Source organism: Anas acuta, chromosome 1 (genome assembly GCF_963932015.1).
Source record: "Anas acuta chromosome 1, bAnaAcu1.1, whole genome shotgun sequence".
NCBI lineage: Eukaryota > Metazoa > Chordata > Aves > Anseriformes > Anatidae > Anas > Anas acuta.
The window spans coordinates 8824421-8845797 of NC_088979.1; the positions used below are offsets into that span (position 1 = coordinate 8824421).

At 37.7% G+C, this 21377-nt stretch overlaps 1 protein-coding gene across 3 annotated transcripts in view; it reads right to left on the bottom strand.

Moving 5' to 3' along the window:
* Positions 1–556: 556 nt before the first annotated feature.
* Positions 557–21377, bottom strand: part of GRM5 (glutamate metabotropic receptor 5) — a 278595-nt gene continuing 257774 nt past the window's right edge. The window contains exons 9-11 of one of the 3 annotated variants that reach the window (XM_068668316.1): positions 19325–19420; positions 17621–17782; positions 557–8255 (exon numbers count right to left, since the gene is read on the bottom strand). In XM_068668316.1, the coding sequence (XP_068524417.1) occupies positions 7433–8255; positions 17621–17782; positions 19325–19420 (1081 nt within the window). In that variant the 3' untranslated portion in view covers positions 557–7432. The remainder of the gene's footprint in view (positions 8256–17620; positions 17783–19324; positions 19421–21377) is intronic. The other 2 variants (XM_068668378.1, XM_068668432.1) reach the window with 2 other exon arrangements.

Genomic DNA, 21377 nt, shown 5'->3' on the forward strand with positions numbered 1-21377 from the left:
AGAGGAATTTTATTGTTGTTGTTTTTCCTTTAGCAGGGAATGTCCATCAAAATCCATTGGCTGGAAACAGAAGGAAGACAGATTTGAGGTAAGTCATTCATTTCTAGTGGCAAGAACAGCAGACCACTGTAAACCAAAGTAGTAAAGGATATAGAAATTTTTCTCTGATGTTCTGTTTGTAATTCAGGATATGATGTAATACTGCAATTGTAGGAGTAATATGGTTTCTTACAACTACAGAATTAATGTTTTGATGTAGGAATTCTGACTGAACAGCTTTTTGTGTGTGTCTTATTCTAGACTAAATTATTTTACTACTTCCTCCTGACATGACAATTCATGTATACCTCATCAATTATACTGTGTTCATTTTGAAAGAGAATAGGATCTAATTATATTAGAACATTATGTGACTATTATTATAAAGTTAATCCTTTAGAAGTACAGAAAACAAGAAATATTACTTAAGAATTTGTGTTTATGCACACCTGGTTTGCAGGAAAATGCATTGAAAACATAGCTGTAAGCATTTCAAAGGAAAAAAAAAAAATCAAAATTTAAGTCATATCACAGGATTTTTTTAATACTGTTCAAAAAGTACCTGACTCTACATAAACACCAATTATAACATGATGTAGACAATCGAGAAACAGGCAAATGTGGTTTTCAATGCTAAAATAAATTACATTTGTACAGGTATAAAGCAAAACCAAAGCTGATAAAAATGTTAAATTTTATGAAAAATCATTTTCAGTTCACATCAAAATAATAACTTTACATTCTCTAGTTTTAATAGTATAAGCAGCAACAACATAAAAAAAAGAACAAACGCTCACAGAATGTTTGAAACCGGTTGTTCATAAGTTATTAGCAAATTAAAAAATAATAATAATAATTACAAGCACTTGTAGCCCACACAAATCTTTTAGAATTGGCACCATCTCTCTAAAACATCTATATTCTATATAGATTTCTAACTACAAATACCACCAGCAGCTGCCATATAATCCTATTAGTACATGTAATATACATAGTATATTTGTTCCCATTTGGCAGATCAGAGTGACTTAATGATTATTGTTTGTTTGAACTGTCATTACTCAGATAAGACAAAACCAGCCACATACACCAATTCATCATCTAGATGAATTTTTTACTTACCTTTATGCTTCACTGGTCTGTATCTTTTTCCCTATTCACAGTATAAAATTGTAAGTGGCAATTGCAGAGGTTTCAACAGAGGTTATAATAATAAGCTATGGCAAAATAAGTAAATTCAGATAATTCAGCTGAAGTATTTAATATGTTCAGTGCACACTGAAATGGGTAGCAGAGGAATGATTTTGTTGTTCATGGAGAGTATTGACTTCCTTTCATGAGATTCATGAAACTGCAGGAAAACTGTGACCTGTTTCTTATTTTGCGGATTATTATCTCACATCCCATAACAGATTTGTGATAACAGATACAATTTTGACAGATACAGTTTTCCCACTGGGATACCTGTTAGAGTAGCAATGCTTAAGAAGAATAGTGGGAAGGTGCTGTTCACCAAGCCTAGTAAGTTGGTTTGAGAATGAGCCTAATAAAATACATCTGCTGCTTGGTTCAAAAGACAGTGGGAAGAACAAACTGTGTTTTTCGTTCTCTGCTCCAGCAAATAGCCAAGATTTAGACTTGGCTCATGACTATCAATCATAGATTTTCTTTACATGGATATAAATCTGGAGTGATTCCATTGACCTCAAAAGTTTAAGGGCCAGTGCCAGCAAAGGACTTCAGCACTTAAAGTTATGCAATATAACACCCATTTTTTTATTGTATCTGGTTCTAGTGTGGAGGTCAGAACCTTTTGTTAAAAGTCTATGCTTACTGTGAAATTCATAAGAAGAACTTGGTGCCCAAGAAAACAATGTAACAAGGAAAGCGATGCTTGAGATGAATCTACACAAACCATATCAAAATGCAATGTACATAAAATACCCATTTCTGCAGATGGGTATAGTTTTTGTTAAGACATGGGTTGCCTTTGTAAAAGGTGGCTGGAGGAAAATCAAATGAGCTCTTTGTTTTTTGTTATTGTTCTTTCTCTTTCTTTCTTTTTCTTTTCTGCAGTTTTAGAGAAGAAACAGGAAACCCAAGATTAATTCCTACACCCATAAAATAAGATTCAGACTCTCTCTTCACATGGAGAGGGCTCAGAACTCCAGGTGGAAGACAAGACGGTTGCAGACACAGAGGTAAGGAAGGGTATATCCCCCCTTCCTGTCCCTAAAGCACTTTGCAGGGAAGATTTAAGTAATTTTTGAGCCAATATATAGCTCAGAAAAAAATGTTGGCTCCACTTCTTTTGAGTTAAAATACTCACCCAGTCCCTGCTTCCAAGATTTTAAAAGTATTTTATATTAAATGGTCATACCATCCCTAACGATACCAATTGTTCTATCAGCATGCAGAGTAACTCTTCTTTTTCTACTCTGGAACTCTTGAATGTGTTTCTTTAATGTGAAGTTACCTCAGTGAGATGAACAGAGGGTGCCCTGACACAGAGTCATTAGAGCACTTTCCTACCAGGGAGGAGACTTCAATCATCTCTGACAATGGCAGGGTCTCAGTTTTGGTCTCTCACCTTCTGCCTGAGTGCTCTAATCTCAAGACTATTAAACAGCAGCATGACCACATTCACAACCTTAAAACAAAGGAAGATTTCTTCTTTATAGGGATTATAATCCTGTTGACATATGTTCTGTAAACTCTGTATAATTACTCATGGGATATACAGAAATCTAAATTTAGGTACCACTATTTTCTAGATCCCTAATGGATTTTCCATGGAGTTAGATTCAAAGACCTTTAGATGTGTCAAGATGAGGGCAGTTCTGACAATATACAGAGATGCAATGCTAGATGCCTGAGTGAGGTGGCAGCTGATCAGGGGTTTTAAAATTGAGTCTTGAAGGTAGGTACTAAATTTCACTGAAATCCTGACTTTAGGCACCAAAGTCCTGTCAGCCCAGTCCTGGTCAGCCCAGTAATTGGACCCAATATTTTCAGTATGCTGTCTGTCCCTTTCATGTTTCTTTCCTCTCACTTCATAAATGAATTATTAAGCAAAACAGCAAAGCTGCTCTCTTTCCTCTGCAGAATTTACACCCACAGCTTTGTTTTTCTGGTTTTGTCCTCTCTAAAGAAAACATTCCCAAGTGAACTCTACTATTACCCAGAGTCTGAATCATAGATTGTCCCTCCCATTTAATCTTTTTGGAGATTAGACATTCTCCCAGCTTTGATCACAATGCTTTCCTTTTGCAAATCCAGCAACTGAATAAACTTCCAAGCAAGCTAATTTTTTTTATTATTATTATTACCAGTTAATTTTTAATTAACATTTAGCTTTTAATTCATTTTTGTAGCTGGAAATCAAAGGAAAAAAAAACATCACTTTGTGATCAATCAAACTTCCACGATGCATCAGCAAGTGCTTTGCGGACTATGATCTAAGAATCTCTGGTCTAAGATATGTGTATGAGTCTAGGCATCAAATGTTCAGATAGAAGTACAAGGAAGGACATCTCCAAAGTTAATGCAATTATTCTTCAGAGCCAATTGAAAAATACAGATCTTCTTTAGTATTGCTAATATTTCTTCCCAACTGGCCTGCTAGACTGATTCACATATATTTCAGAATCATAACTTCCAAAGATGGTTACACCTTCAATCTTCAGGGTTGGCATCAAGCACAAAATAAACAAATGATTTTCTGAGGTTCCTGTGGTCAGGAATGACAAGAGTTTCAACTTCTTTAATTCCCTTTCTGGCAGCAGAACTAAAATGGAAGGCAATTTCAAGCCATTCATCTGGTACTTGCACATTCTTTCATTCTTTAGTTACACTGGAAAGTGTTCATGATTGTAACCTTTACTTTAATGCTTTAATGGATGAAAAACCTTAAACGAGAGTGGCATACAAACATCATAATGAAATCATATTGTCTGTCACTCATAATTTTCTTCTTTCTTGTATTAAACCCAACGGTTTCTTTCATAGGAGTTTTCAGTCTTGCAAATCTCCTACTGCTATGTTCAATAAATGATTGTTATCTTCTTCCTCCACAAATTTTTCCTCCTTTGGCAAAATCCAAACATTTTTAAAGTAAAGTTGTCACATTCCAGTGTGTACAATTAAAATTCTTTCTGACTTCTTCATAAGAAGAAGCTAATGCTGACCTAACAGTCATTAAGTATAGACTGATAACAGAGGTACTATTACAGCAGGGTCCATCCTGGGTTCCTTGTGCAATTAAAATTTCTGCTCTGGCTGATAAATATACAAAAGATACAGAACTCTTCCCAAAAATGAGAGTAAGCAAGTGTTTGAAATTTGGTAGTGTAACACTAGGGTTCTCTGAAAATACACACTCAGACTTTAGATTAAGTGTTTTGTATGTGTGCATATATATATATGCACACATACATGCATAAATATATCTTCTTGGCATTACAGACAAAAGTTGTCAAGAATCTCTGAGCAATAGCTATGGCCAGGATTGTGCAGAATTGCAATTTGTTAGCATAAGAGGTATATTTATGCTGTGTCATGGTTTGACAGCTTCTATTTCTCATTCCATTTTACTAATTTTATTTTATTTTTTATTTTTATTTTTTACATCTCTCTGTATAATCCTTATTTCCACTGTTCATTATTTCACAGTGCAGTGAAGCCCACTTATTTCCATTTAGTAGGATAAGTGTCTACCAACAAAGGAGAAGACTTCAGAAATTAGGATCTTTAAGGTTAGGTAAAGTTCAGGCTGAAGAAGGATGTAGTAAGGACATTAGTGAACAGCTTGAATTATAAGAGAATGTGTACAATTAGAATCCCTTTGAAATTCACATTAATTATCTCATCACAGTCCACATATATATAAAATATATATATATATAGTGCTGATTGGAAACATACATTATCATATGAATCTGCCATGAACAACATTTAAGTGGTCTAGACTCCCTATATGAGAATGTTTGTGTAATAGGCTGATTGGGCATGCCCTTTCCTTAAATGTGAGTTGTAACCTATGAAACTGCTTTCTCCTAAAGATGTGGGCAGCTAGCAAATGGTGAGACATGCTAGTACTCTGAACCAGGAGGGCAAAAGCAAGCTCTGGTTTGGAAACTACACAGCTGCACAGAACTGATTCTGTGTTAATCACTTGTGCAAGGAAAAGAGAATAAGGTAAGGAACAAGGACCTACAATCATAACTTGTATCTACCTGAATCCCAGAATAGAGCTGGGTTGTGACCTGCTGGTTCATGCTATAGGCAAAGCTAGAAAGTGACTGTACCTGGCAAAATAAACATGCTCATACACTAGATATTGGATAACACTGCCTTGTGCAGGATGTACAGAATCCTTAAGGTATGTCTTTGAGCTGTTAGCCTGGGTTCATTCATCTAGTCCTTTTTTTAATGTTGAGAAGTAAATTGGAATGCAACACATAATGGCGAAACTAACTATAAAAGGAACAGAAAATGTTGCTAAAGTATGTGAATGTGCTTTTTTATCTTTTTTTTTTTTTTGGTATCAAATATTTCAAATATTTGTGGTGGGTTTTTTTTTTTGGACTTTGGGGAGAGAAAATGTGTATGAATTTTGATTGATATTTTTGAAGAAATAAGTTCTAAATATTTTGAAAAGAAACAAAGAAGCCTTATTTGAAGGCTTCCTTCCATGAAACTGTCTTCTGTATAAGGCTGTATCAACTCAACTATGAACTGGAGAACATTACTCACCACTTCATACTATCCTTAATTAAAATAAAACCCATAAAAGTTTGGCACCTGAGAACAGTTGTGTCATGGAGTAGTGTCATGAAGCCAATACGGTGTGTGTTTAGGGCCTGACTTACCAGTTCTACTTAACTACACCTAATAAAAATTATTTAGCTTCTATTCAAACTTTAAATCCCTTTCCTGCCTTTATCAAAAAAGTGTCATGACAGTATGAAGTGCACTAAACTGTACTACCTTCATATAGGAAAAAATAGGACTCTGTTCATTCATACCTCATTAGGTCTTTTCTCCTTTAACCTTTACTCTGTATTGCTTTGAAAGTCTTTTTTTTTTTTTTTAATATTTTTTATTTTATTTTTGTCACAGTTCATAGCTGCAAGGCATCAGCAGCTAAATAAAGTTAAAATTGTTGCTTATTAAAGAGTAGCTAAACCACCTCTAAGCAGATTTTGACACAGGCTTTTTCTCTGCATATAAATTATGATTATGACAACATTTCCACTGGCAGTTAACATTCATCATAATCCATATTGGTCTCTTAGAATTCTGTCATTCAAAAGATGGAGAAAATCCTTAGAGTGTTTACCTGTTCCTTACAAGCAAAGACTATGGGAGCCCGAATAAGTGTTTTAACTGGCAATGTTAGCACAAGAACGTCCATAAAAATGTATTAATTTCAGTAGGGAGTGCAGCTATAATATAGCTTGGTAATGCTGCTAGAAAGAGAATATTCACCACAACAACTTGCCCTGATAAGGGAATTACAAAACAGTACTCCAGAAAATATTTTTTGCTACTTCGTTATTAGTTGGCAACATGGTGAAATAGTCAGGAAATCTTCCTTGGGTTCTGTTGCTGTGAAGGTGAATCCAATGTTAACAAATTGATTTTTTTCAATACTGATAGAAGAGAATTTCATAAACAAACGTGTAGTTGAGAAGTCACTTGTAAAGCCCTCCATATTGCAGTCACTCACTGCAAAGCTTCAGCTTAGTGTTATCCACATATAATGTATCACAGACACAATATGCTTCAGCAAAATGTTTGGTAGTTATTGAACATACATTACTGCTTTTTGAGATCTTCATAGAAAAAAAAAAAAAGAAAGAAAGAAAGAAAGAAAGAAAGCTTGATAGGTTGGTCCCAGATTTGAGTCTTTGAGTCTGTTAGAAAATGTACATTCAATGTTTGGTCTTCTATTCTTGATAAAAGATCAAGGTTCACTTCTGGGTAAGGAATCAGAGTAAACAAACAAACCATTGTACAGTTGTTTACAATCTAATTTCCCCCCTTCCCCATATATATTGTACACACAGTTCATTGTAATACTAAAGCAAAGCACTTGGTATGTAACTGATTTAACAGACTCCTTATAAGCCCTCAAAAATAGATTCAGTGTTTCTGAAAAGCCCATGTTTTTTTAAGGCCACGATAATCTGCCAAGAGTCATTTTGTCTTTAAAACAGCATCATTAATCTGATGTTTCCACTTATCAAGTAACTCCATTTCTTCCTCTCTGTTTCTCAGAAGATGACCCAACGCCTCTCACTCTGAGTAAACACTGGAGATCTTGAAGGCTCGACTTGTCCCTCACTACTTGCTTGTATTCGTTGAGATCCAACATTTTCTTGAACTACATTCACAGCGAAGAAGAACTTTGAGTATAATCTCTGATGAGGAGGGTGTCATACTTTGGGGAGGATGGGATACAGAGAGCTGATTCAGAAACTGGAGAGCTGGGAGATGCACTTCCAGAATCAATGGAGTCTCTAAAAGGAGAAGGAGGAGTTAAAGCTACTAACTCCTCAAGGTCTTGCTTTGCTGATGGGGTCTCTGAGGTGCCTTCTTTGACGCTGCCATTTGAAGGTTTCCTGGCTGACTGTGAAGCGCCGTTGACTTCAATGGAAGGAAGCGGCTGGATCTCTGCAAACGTGGTCATCGTTGTAGGGAGCTGGATTTCCCGTGGAATCAGGTATGAAGAGCAGAGAGGAGTGGCCACCATTGTCCCTGGAGTGGCTGTTGAAAGCATCATAGAGTTCAGCTCACTGATATTGGCTGTAAAACGAGTAACCACACTACTGATCTGCTCCATGAGGGAGCCTTGAGAGGAGCTACTTCGCTGAGGAGGCTCTGACTGGAAAGTAGGGGCATCATCTTCTGTTCGGCTAACAGAAGCAGTTCTGTGGCTCACGGTGCTGACAGGTGAGGGAGTCTGTGGTCTGTACTGAGCTGGATATTGCTCTTCTGCTTCTGAAACATCATAAAGTGTTTTGGCACTGGACTCGGGAAATGTAGCACTGCTACTGTGTCGGCTACTATCTGTGCTTTTTGAGAAAGGCTTGATCACTGCAGTTTGATTGGGGTTCTCTTTTTTGTTGATGTGGATTGATAGCCTCTGCCAAAGGTGTGCTCCTCTGCTGCTTTTCTCATTCTGGGCCCAGGAAACTGATTTCCCATTAGAGCTGTAAACAGAAATGGGATCAGATGGTAACTTGCATCAAAGTTAAAAGTATAATCAATGTACCTATACCATGGATATGTGTTATCCCAGAGTTCACATTTATTATAAAGCTGACTGTAATTTCATCTCTCCATATCCATATCTATAAAATATCTATCTAAATCTAGATCTATATTTATATCTACCTACATCTACATCTATATCTATCTATATCTAAACTATATCTATATCATGTATATCATCTATATCTATATGCATATATACCTATCTATATTTAATCTATCTATATATAATCTATATCTATATCACCTATATCTATATCTATCTATGTCTAAGTATTGCGGTATATTTAAATCTATCATTTATACCTATATGTTCTGGAAAAAATAACAGAGTGGGCCAGCTTATTGCACAGGCCACTTGTGCATCAAGCTACTCTGTGCTAGCTCATGGCCACTGCTGACCCCTCTGATGCTACCCCTGGGGCATGGTTGGTGCCTGTCCTGGTGGAAGGAGCAGCTTGGTGGTTTTCCTTCTGTTGGGTTGGTGTTGTGAAGGGAGACTGTGGGACTGAGGGCTGCATCGAAGAGTGAGGAAAAGGTAAATGCTTGAAGGGAATAAGCAGGAGACTTGGATTGGCTTGGCTGCAGGGAACAGTTAAGTACACTAGCCAGGGAGCATTCAGTAGTAAGGAGCTTGGTGTAGGGTGCTGCCCATGGCTTGTGGTATGGGGCAAGGGTTATAGATTTGGATATGGAGAAGTGTAGTCTGTTATGGCTGGGAGCAAATCTGTTTACAAGACTGGAATTACTGGACTGATACTCAGAAAGTGGCTATACTGGTTGTGTGTGGAGAAACGTTTCTGGTGGCTGACCTCTTCTTGGTAAAAATACTTGGTAGGTTAGCCACCACTAGTTTAAAGAAGCTAATTTTTTAATTGCAGGTCAGCTCAGAGAATGTCTTTCAAGAAGGAAATGATGGACTGTCAAGGTATACACGTAGTTTCTCATGGTGGCCTGCATTTGGAGACAAAAATAAACATTTTACTCTACACTCCTCCAAAATGAGTCCTGTTAGAGTCACTTCTCTTCAGATCCCATCATGATCTGGTTTTCATCAAAGTTGCTTATTTTTCTGGTCTTCCTGCTTATGGCAACATCTCATGGAGCAAAGCCAGCTATGGTGCATATAAAAACAACACTATGCAATAATTCCTTTCCTTTTACTTCATCCTTAGACCGAAGAGCTATTGCTTATGCATACCTATAGATTTTGGGATTAAGAAAGACCATTAGCAATATCTCAGCTGAAACAGACAATGACTCTAAAATGATGTCAACAGGGAAAACATAGTCTCCACATACAGATAAATGTGATCTATATATATGATACAATAGAACTTTAAACAATTCACTTTGATTTCTAGAACATTTGCAACAGCCATTTAGGATTTTTGGAAATATGAGTAAATTGGAGACCCTGTTGAAGTGTCACAAATTTGTTGTTCATTTATTTGCTTCTTTAGCCTGAAATAGATATACTCAGACATGATAGCTTGCAGTGAAACAGTTTGCAAGACACAGTTTACTAAACACAAATGACTTTATACCAGCTTTCATGTGGAGGCACTATCAGTATAATAACTCTTCCAGGCATCTAAGAAAAAGGTTGTGTGCTGACAGTAAACAAAATCCTCTTGTAGGTTCACATCCACGACTGCATTATATGGAATTACTATGGGTCATGTAACACAACATACGCCAACAGCTTTCCCCTTCAAAAGCAACATGACAAAGTCCAGCAGACAAACACAATGTAAAACAGGGGATATTTTAAGACAGGCTAGACTGGGAGATAATCTGCATGAGTATATAAGGGCTCATCATTTTATTGCAGTCCTCACTAGGCTGTTCTCCAGAACTTGTAAATGACTATTACGCACCTACCTCCAAAATGCCAGATTGAACATCTGATGGCTTGCAGCTTGCTCTTACGATACACCCTTTGCTGTACCTCAATCAGAGCAAGCAGAAAAAGCAAAATCTAACCTGTAGCACTAATCACTTCAACTCTTTGCATCTCTGTCGATGTGATTCTGAGCTGAACAGGAGCTTGTGCCAATGTCTTTTAGAGAGAAACCATTTCCTCTTGAGGACTGTGTGATTCTCTCATTAGCACAGATACCCAGCAGGTGCACAGAGCCATTTGAGAGCCCTGGCTTCTTGGTCATGCTGAGTCCTGAGCTCAGTGATAGTTCAGTGCCAGCAGCAGGACCCAAATTTAGATACTTTGGGAGGGAAAATCTTGCCACTATTTCTGTTATGATGATGATAATAGGACTTCCCCCCAACTCGTGCCAAATTTGAGCTGGACCAGGAGACTGTGTCACCCAGCACTCTTAATCTTGATCTAACAATATGAGAGAGCCTAGTTCCAGTCCTGGGTGTCCTACCTGAGGTCTCTTAACTCCTGATGAGCACAGAGCTCAGAGGAGTTTGTGACAGATCTGCCTGCCACAGGGACAATATAAATTCTATTAACATGGAGAATTTGCCAATACAGATAGAAACACTTGCCCAAAGAAAGCTGTGCTTTGTCTGTACACCACTTACCACAAGCACAATACTCTAGCACACCTCCATGATTGACATTGGCTCAGCAAGGAAGTTCAAACCCTATGAATATAAGTAGGTAACTAAACACTAAAAGCACGTAGACATTTTCAGTTGAATGAAGATCAGATTGTAAGAGGCTGCAAAGGTACCATATTACTCCCTCCGTGGTCAGGAGACATTTATTAAGGAGGACATGTGATATGAGGCTGAGGAGCCTGAGGAAAGAAAAATGATGAAATCTGGGGATGCATTCAGCTAGCAGTTAAATATTCAGTGGAACAGCTGTTACCGACCCCCTAAATCCCAGTTTGATTTTGGGTCAGTCTTGACTGATGCACTCACTTAAGGGCTTTGTGCTGTGCCCAGATATAATCATGCCATGTGTGTGGTCCTAATGGATACCCTGGGGCCCTAAAGGAGACCCGGAGGCTGTTTAGTATAAATTTCATTAAAATATTTGTGGTTAAAAGTATAAATGTATCATTCCATTTATCATGTTGCACCTACTTACTACAAAATCAGCACCTGACCAAGATGTGCAATCACTTGTCATCTGTATGAAAGCAACAACATTTCTTTTCAGGAGGTATGAGGCTGGGTTAAGGGTAAATTTTAGGGGTGAAATTTTAAGATCTTGCTCTAACTGTATACTGTTACTCTGTCAAGTTAACTGAAAACCACCACAATGCACACAACTTAGAGAAATAAAGATACAGCAAGGACATAGATTCCAATGTCTCCTAATGTAATATCACAACCAATTGTTTACATTTATTATGACCAACTGTTCCATATTCCTTTCAGTGACTGGAAATTTTAGGTCAGTTAATTGTTTAGAGTTTTCTTTCAAACAGATTTTGGCTCTCTCAGTTGATAACAACAAAATTACACTTTTGTGCTCCCTAATAATTCTACTAAGTCAATCTGAATCCAGGTTATGTTTCTTTATTCTGCTCTTCCCTTTCCACTGGCACGGTCCACTGACTGGAGCAGAGCAAAGTACAGGTCATGTCTGGAGATGAACAAACTCCAATTAGTGACATAATTCCAAACCAAAATGTTAGCAAGATATATACACACACATATATTAAAGTCTTTTGCATGGCACATTTTTTTCACTGCTTTCACTATGGGTTAGTTAGTCTCAGTTTTATGTACAATAGGGATTTCCTCAGAACCAGTCACACTAATTATTTTTTCTGTCTCCTTACTAAAAGCTGCTTTGACTTTGATAGTTAGTTTTCTTCCCAGTCTTCTATACATAACACATGTACAAGAAATGAAAGTGGTATAAATGAGCTTTTGAAGTCTCTGATATTTCAGATATTTTCCCTATAGCTGCCTACTTCTTAACAGAATAAGAGTACCATTTCTTATTTATATATTCCCTTACTTAAACTTTTTAGAATCATATAAGTTTTGTCTTTAGGACTTTGCTCTGTAGTCATAAAGTGTATTAACTGCTGTTCATCTACTTAGGTGGTAGGAAAAAAAATCCCTTCCATTACATATCTTTTAGTCCTTTCCTTTCCTTTCCTTTCCTTTCCTTTCCTTTCCTTTCCTTTCCTTTCCTTTCCTTTCCTTTCCTTTCCTTTCCTTTCCTTTCCTTTCCTTTCCTTTCCTCCTTTCCTTTCCTTTCCTTTCCTTTCCTTTCCTTTTCCTTTCCTTTCCTTTCCTTTCCTTTCCTTTCCTTTCCTTTCCTTTCCTTTCCTTTCCTTTCCTTTCCACATCCAAAATAGATCACTTTTCCCTGGTTTTGGTTGATATAGCAGTTTTGTTTCAGATTTTTTGCTCTGTGTTATGATTCTCTATGAAACAGTGCATACCTCTGCCACCAGGGTTAGCTGATTACCCAGCTGCCATTCAAGCAACTGTGATTTGTGAAGTCCTTCAAAATACAGAAAAAATGGAAATCAGGAAGTGGAACTGACAGTCACAGCAGCTGAAACCCCTTGTATTTTAGCAAGTGTGCCATTCTCATTAATCTCCTAAAGCTGCTAAAATTAATTCTGATAAAATGTGCTTAGTTACTAGCATTGGGACAGTTACTGAAACCATGTTTAACTTGAAAATAAGTCACTTATACTCTTGTTAATAAGTTTAAATAAAATAGTCAAATAAGATTAAAATTATGGAATTTAGTATTTTCTTAGAAAGCTTAGAATGCATAGCTACATACTTAGTATTTATATTTAGAAGGGAGAACTGGTAGCAATGGACTTGATTCTATGACTTTATGATTCTATGACATGGAGAAGGTGGAGGTACCCAACGTGTTCCTTGCCTCAGTCTCCACTGACAGTCAGGTTTCTCATTTCCCTGAACCTCTAGGCAAGGGCTGGGATAGCAAAGTCCCTCCCACTGTAAGTGAAGAGCAGGTTTGAGACCGTCTGATGAAGGTGAACAAGTACGAATCTATGGGGCCTGATGTCATGCAACCCAGGGTCCTGAGGGAACTGGCTGATGAAGTTGCCAAACCTCTCTTCTTCATATTTAAAAAGTCCTTGAAGTCAGGTGAAGTCCACAGTGACTGGAAAAAGGGAAACATTACTCCCATTTCATGAGGAGTAGAAAGGAGGACCTGGGGAATGACAGACTAGTAATCCTCACCACTGTGCCTGGGAAGATCATGGAACAGATCCTCCTGGAAGCAGTGCCAAGGCACATGCAGGACAAGAAGGTGATCCAGCAGCCAACACGGCTTCAACAAGGGAAAATCATGCCTGACCAATCTAGTGGCCCTCTACAATGGAGTGACTTCATCAATCAAAAAGGGAAGACTGACTGATATTATCTACCTGGATTTCTGTAAGGCTTTTGACATGGCCCCACATGACTTCCTGATCTCCAAATTGGAGAGAGAGAGATTTGAAAGGTGAACCATTCAGTGGATAAAGAGTTGGCTTGAAGGTTGCACCCAGAGAGTAGTAGTCAATGGCTCTATGTCCAAGTGGAGGCTGGTGATGAGTGGTGTCCCTCAGAAGGCTGTCTTGGGACCAGTGCAGTACCTTTATCAATGACTTAGTGGGATCAAGTTCACACTCATCAAGGTTGCAGATTACACCAAGCTGAGTGGTGCGGTTGATACAACAGAAGGAAGGAATACCATCCAAAGGGACCTGGACGAACTTGGGAAGTGGGCCCATGTAAACCTGATGAGGTTCAACAAGTCAAAGTGTAAGGTGCTGCACCTGGGTTGAGGCAATCCCAGCTGTGAGCACAGTCTAGAAGAACTCATTGAGAGCAGGACTTGGGGATTCTGGTAGATGAAAAGCTTGACATGAGTCAGCAGTGTGTACTTGCAGCCCAGAAGACCAACAGTATACTGGGCTGCATCAAAAGCAATGTGGCCAGCAGAGAGAGTTAGGGGATTGTCCCCCTCTACCCTTGTGATGCCCTACTTGGAGTGCTGAATTCAGGTCTGGGGCCACCAGAACCAGAAGGATCTAGATATGTTAGAACAGGCGCAGAGGAGGGCCACAAAGTTTATTAGAGGGCTGGAACACCTCTCCTAAGAAGAAAGGCTGAGAGAGGTGAGGCTGTTCAGCCTGAAGAAAAGAAGGCTCTGGGGTGACCTCATTGAAGCATTTCAATGTTTAAAGGAGGGTTATAAAAAGATGGAGAGCAAACTTTCTCTTGGGCAGACAATGACAGGACAAGGGAGAATGCTTTTAAATGAAAAGAAGGGAGATTTAGATTAGAGGTTAGGAGGAAATTCTTCTTGCAGAGGGTGGTGAGGCACTGGCACATGTTGCCCAGAGAAGCTGTGGTTGCCCCATCCCTGGAAGTGTTCAAGGCCAGGCTGGATGGGGCTTTAAGCAACCTGGTCTGTTGGGAGGTGTCCGTGTCTATGGCAGGGGGATGGAGCTGGGTGGTCTTTAAGGTCCCTTCCAACCTGAGCCATTCTACTTTTCACTTGTGAAAACTGGAATACAAGGGGGATTGGTGGAGTTTAAAATAAAAAATTAAGAGAAGTTTTGTACTCTATCATGTAAAAATATTAGTATCTGATTCCAGATTTGAAATGATAGATCTGAAAAAAGAAGGTGGAAAAAAATAAAGGAGAATTTTATGATCAGTAAGGAACCTCTGTTGACATGAATACAATAAGAATTAAAATTATTTAATTTATAAGTCCAGGGGTGAAAGTTCATGTTTCAGAACATTCATTGGTCTATTTTATTTTATTTTATTTTATTTTATTTTATTTTATTTTATTTTATTTTATTTTATTTTATTTTATTTTATTTTATTTTATTTTATTTTATTTTATTTTATTTTATTTTTTTAGCTAAATTTAGTAGCTAAGTTAGTGGCTACTTTAGTGGCTAAAGTAGAGCGTTGCTTTCCAACTTGAAGCAACATCTTATTTTTAAGAAGGTGATGATGAGTTACTGCTCCAACACTGTGCAGAGCAAGCCTGTTTATCAAGGACAGTCTTCTGTGCTTAAGGGAGCCTCGTCCCTCCTTGCTTCTGGCTTTTCCACAGAAGTAGCTGACAGTGGTAAGGAGGTATCACTCAATGATATAATTATTCTGCCTGAAAAGGATTTGTGTGACATCTGTATATTTAATTAAAAACTTCTGATGAGGTGATTGTGTGTGCCTGCAACATGTGCAAGTATGGGCACATGAGTGTGTTTCTCTAGTCTTGCCAGTCCACTTAGATTAACAGACATTTTGCTTGTATTGACCCTTGTTCTTTATCCCTCAGAGCATGCAAATGCCTTGTAACATGCCAACAACACTGAAATGAACTAAGTAGTTGAAGAGAAGTGCTCCTCTGACCTTATACAAAGAATTGTGTAGTTTCTCTTGTGACTGCATGACAACCTGGATAACTGGCTGAAAGGATACAGAACTGGAAGGTGGCTAAACTAGCTCAGTTCTACCACTATAATGGTTTATCTTGTTGCCCTCTCTCTTATTTTAAATAGCTGTCTGTTCTGTGGAGATAAATAACAATGAAACACAAAAGAATGATACAGGGAAAAGATCATTTTGTCCTGTACTAAGTACTAGAAGTAAATGTCTTTTGCAATCACGTTGTGAACAAACAAACAAAAAAGTGCTTTTCTGTTTACAAGGACAAGGATGTTTACTATTATTACTCCTTGAATTGTAATCAGACATTACCTCCTTTCCTCATGGAAGTCACAGCTGATATTTACAAGAATAACTATAATCTATGAAGATAAAAAAAAATAAAAAGCGAGGGATAGCTGGCAGACAGAACTTTTGCAATTGACCTCCCAGCATAGCCACCAGTGGCAGCAATGCTAGCATCTGTTTCAGCAGCAGGCCTGGTTGGAAAGGGAAACAAAGTGTCTGGTGTCTGAATGAAACATTTCTATTGTCATGACCTAAAATGCAAAAATGATTTCAATACCAGACATAACTTTTTCCCTCTCTTACAGAGAATTCATCTCAATTGTTAATCAAGGCAGCTAGTGCTGGGTTTTACTTCTCATCTGAAAACTGTTACTTCAAGCATCTCTGAGCACATCTCTGCTACACTGGCGCATCCTGTCAACCAGATAGGGAGAGAAGAATGCCACTTCTTGAACTGTCAGTTCTGCTTCCTGATGCACAGAGCTTTAAGATGTTTTCAACATTGCTTAGCTGACATGTTCTGTTATTAATTTCAGTGGACTTTATGATAATTTGCTAAAGGTATGAAACTGAAATGGGAAAAAAATAGTAAACATCAGCTTAGCACTGACTGAAATTAGAAACACAACCAGTGCACAAGAAAAGCAAATTAAGGAAAAAAAAAAAAAAAAAAAAAAAAAATATAAAGGAAGGAAAAAAAAATAAAAGGATTTAACACTCCTAGTTTTATACCCAGAAAAAAGGAAACAAGGATTGATTGGAATTCCATCCTCTGCAAAGCACACACGATTGGAGGAACTTCCAGTGTTCTGCATGCCTGATAAATAACTACAGGCACATACACGTATGTATATTGGCAAAACAATTACTACACTGAATTAAGCAGTTTCTTATTCGTTGCATTTAATCAAACCAAAAATGCAAATATGACAATGTCTTGATGATTGCTTTGTGAAAGCCTCATAAAACACCCCATTCCATAATTGATTTTATCTGATATATGTGAATGGTGCTTACTGGTGTTATAGATGTAGTAACTCTGTTAATCATGAATTGCTTTTCAAAGCATACCCATTTACTAAGTTATGTCACTTTTCACCTTGAGGGAAAAAAAAAAAAAAAACAAACTATTTGTAAGACATATTCAGGGATCATTAAGCCCCAGTGTGAAAAATATCCACTAGATTTGGAACACAAAAATGATATTGCATCAGGGATTTGAGAACATGAGCTGAACAATCCTGTCCAGATGAAACTGCACAGACTTTTTTAGGCTAACTGGGAGTTGGTCAGTGTCATGGGACCTCTTCATTGCCATTACAATACAAGCAAGAAAAGATGACAGGATCTTTTCATTTTCCATATGTGGTCAGATGCCTGTATCTGTCTTTTTCCATGTGTACTTCATCACAGTGATGTTCAGCACTGGTCTGGTACTTACTGAGACAGAAGATCTGCACCTACTTTCCTTCCTGCAACATCTGTGCTCTCTCTGGGAGGTTCCTAGGCTACTCAGTGGCAACTTTACTGAGCTCACAAAATTTGACAAGACCACTGGCCAGGACACTATGGCTGGAGACAACATAACACAGCCATCAAATGCAATTGCACTCTCTGTTAAGCAGCACATATTCTTAACTGTTTGAGTAGGTCTTGCAGCTGACAGTCTTGCTGTGGCACTATTAGACTGACACAGTTTCCAGTCTTTTTGCCTGTTAGGGCATCCTCTTTAACAGGAACCTCTTTCTCATCTCTACTTGACTCAGACCGATTACTCTCTGGAATGCAAACAGATTCTTCACTGTGAAGATATAAAATATAAAAAAGAAGTTTTTCAAGTGTTTATATATGGCTGGGAAAAACAAAGCTGAATACTGTACAATGAAATACAGTTGTTTGACATGTACATTTCTGCTCTACAAAATTCTGTTATATAGTAACTCCAGATAACTTTAAAAAGAAGAATAATTATCACCAAAGGCAATGCAATGTAGGAAAAAAAAATAAAAATCTAGACATCACACAGACAAGAAACAGAATCCCGGCTGACAAAAAGTAGCAGGGCTGTATACATTTGGTACACCACATAGTTATGAACATTCCTAATGTTACTTAAATGACAGGAATCCCCCAGGTGTGTGGTAAGTGGCATTATAGCTGATAGCCTTATGTACATGAGTGGATATAGTTGCACCCTAGGGGAATGTTAACATTGTGAGTGTTTCACTGAACACCCTCCTACAGTGATAAAATCCACCTGTGATGTAACACTTGGGAAAAATAAAGGTATAATTTGGTCAAACTGTGCTCAATGGATGCATTTACAAAAACCTTGCAGGGGTCAATAAAGATCTTTTAATAAACAGTAAAGCAAATGTTTTTAACTGTAGAATGCAACATAAAGATACAATGCTTATTAAGAGTATCACTTTTTGATACCCTTATTTAGGTTTAAAACTGGCTGTGACACAAGTAGCTTATTCATTTTTTTTAATGGAGATGTATGGAGAAATGGATTTTCTGTCGTATGGTAGAGTCAAACATTTAGAAATCTGACTGGACTCAAAATGAGATGGACAATTGAAACCTCCAAATATTTCATAGAACTAAGTTGTGCAAAATATTCATTACAAAAACATAAAAATGTCCATATTAAAATGGTTCATCCCAGGAACACTTAAAAATGTCGTACATAATATTTATTAAAGTCACAGCATTAACGTATAATGTTATCTAACATATGTCTAAACCAAAAATAAAAATTAGATTAAGTGGAGAAAGTTTTGAAAAATATGTTCTGAGCTCTATTTAAAATGTGTTTGAAACCTTTCCTTAGAACCACTGTATAACTTAGCACTTTCCCACAAGACATTTTGACTGGGAAGAACCAACATTTTCATTTTGAAAACATTTTCATCAATCTTGTTTTCTTTTTATGAGCACTGATGATTAGACAAATTATAGCCCCTACTATGTAATGGGGCCACCATTTTAAAGGGGCACTGGAGCTGCTGATGTTTGAATACTGTCTCTCTTTATCTGTCCTACTGGGTCAGGTGTGGTTTCTCCTCCCAAAAGCACCATATTATGACAACATCACACAGGACACGTGGTTCGCATCACTCAAATGAACATGGTGCAGGTTTTTTGCAGTCAGATGAAACACAGAAATCAGCAGTGGCCATGTGTTTTCTTTTAGATGCTTTTTTTCTTTTTCTTTTTAGACATACTATATGGGATGCACAGGAATTACAGAGAGGATCTGGGCTGTCATTGTCCCAGGGCTGTTCCTCTTGTTCACAGACATATCACACTGACCTAAGGCCACTTGCTTTTGGCTTACCTGGTCATTGTAGCTCTCCCACCATTCCCCATACTCCCTTTTGGGGTGAAACATTCTATTTCCGACTTGTGCGGGGCCAGTCTCCTGCCTTTGTACCTAATAAATCACGACAACAACAGGAGCAAACAGAAAGAAGTGATTGTGTGCTCAGCTTTCTGTGACAGCTGCTGTGCAAAGGGCCATGCACATGAATGTTACTGTGGCAGTGGTAAGATATAGTGCAAAGCAGCTGTGGGAGCAATACAATAGCTCACCAGACCTGTGCTAAAGCAAACAGGGCTATGAAGGAGAGGTGCTCACCATTTATCCAAATATATGCATATTGGAAGAGCTAAAAAAATCTACGTAATAAATGGCACAGTAACCTTTTGTCTATAACAATATTTTTGGAGTTAGACCAGCATGTAAAGGCCAGTAGTTTGAGCCAAACAACACAAATTAAGAAGCAGTGAGAGATCAACTGATGGCCACATTTTCAATTTTAACTTATTCTCTTTCTCTGATACTCCATGTCTGTAACACTTGTCTTCTTCCTCTGCTTGCCAAAGCAAACACCATTGTGGTTGACTGCTTGGCTAAAATTTGGGTGGGCTCACAGTTTATGTCATGAAAGGGCCTTTAATTCTCCATTTGCAATAAAAGGAGGCTAGATGACTTTTAAGACGTAGATATGAAGTTAAGTGAAAACAATGCCAATGTTAGAGCCCAGTGCAGTACTATGAATGCCTTAAATACCATACCTTAAACTTGGATAAAAAAAAAAAAAAAAAAAAAAATAATACTTGGATAAACAATTTAATACTTGAGGACTTAATTAATCCCTGGATCAGATACCAAGATAAGATCTGGTCATCATTTACTCTCTGAGCACTTAAATGGGATATGAATATTGCAGAGATCTTATGCTGGCTCTCTTCCCAGTGGTGATTTTCATCTTAATTGTGCAAATTCCTGTGCTATGTGTTGAAATATCTAGTCAAATGCTTTAATAAAGTTTAGGCAAAACGCGTGCAGCAGATCACTTCTCAAAAAGTCATTTGTGATATTTCATTCCCACATGCTATAAACTTCATCATGGGTATTTAACAAAATTCTGTGGGAAGAAGTCAGTTTGGTTTAACACTGCTAACATGACAGACTAAATGGTTTATTTATTCCTTGTCCGTTAACCTGATCTAGATAACAAAAAGTACCTTGAAGACAACAATCCTGAAAAAGAGAAATATCTTGAGTGAACACAAAGTCTTAACTTTGGATGCAATTATAGTAGATCCTCAGAGGTAGTGTATATTGCATAAATAACTGAGGAAGAAGCTTAGTGAACCTGGGAGTGAACTGGAGACAGTAAAGTGAGATGTGTTCAGTGCAGAGAAGTCCTTTCATTTACAAATTATAACCTTACTGAAAGAAGGAACAACAGGAGCTTTGCAGACTGGCTATCAAGGGTTTTAAGTCAATCCACAGGGCGGTATGTGCAGTACTCCCAAATAGGTATGAAGCTCACGCAGGACACATACATAATAAATGGAAGTTGATTCCTAGAGCAGAGGAAAAAGTGGACGGGCTTAGAGAGTAGAAAAATTCACTGAAAATACAAAGGAAGTCAAACTGCATCATACAAATTCAATTGAGGTAACAAGAGAGAAAGAGCAAAGAGAAAAGAATGTGTGAAAACTTCATAGGAAAGAAAGGAGATAAAGATGGTGTGAAGTTTAGATGTCAAAGAAGGTAGAGTTTAGGAAGAGCAGGAAGAAAACACTGTTACATTCAGACCTGTTAAGCAAAAGAGATGCTTTGTACTCAAAAAGACAGAAGGAGGAAAAGGCGTGACTAAGAAAAGGGATTTGGAGAACCTAAATGCTCACAATAAGCAGAATTCTAAAAAAGTAGCCAACAGAAGGAAGAAGAGGTAAGTCCATGGTAATCCATTCTGAAACAAAACCCTGATTGAGATGCTTGTGAAACAGATAAAAAAAATACCCCATTCCCCAGTCACCACCATAAATTTCACTGCTGTGCAAGTCAGCAGGATTGTTCTCAGAGAGATTGTTAT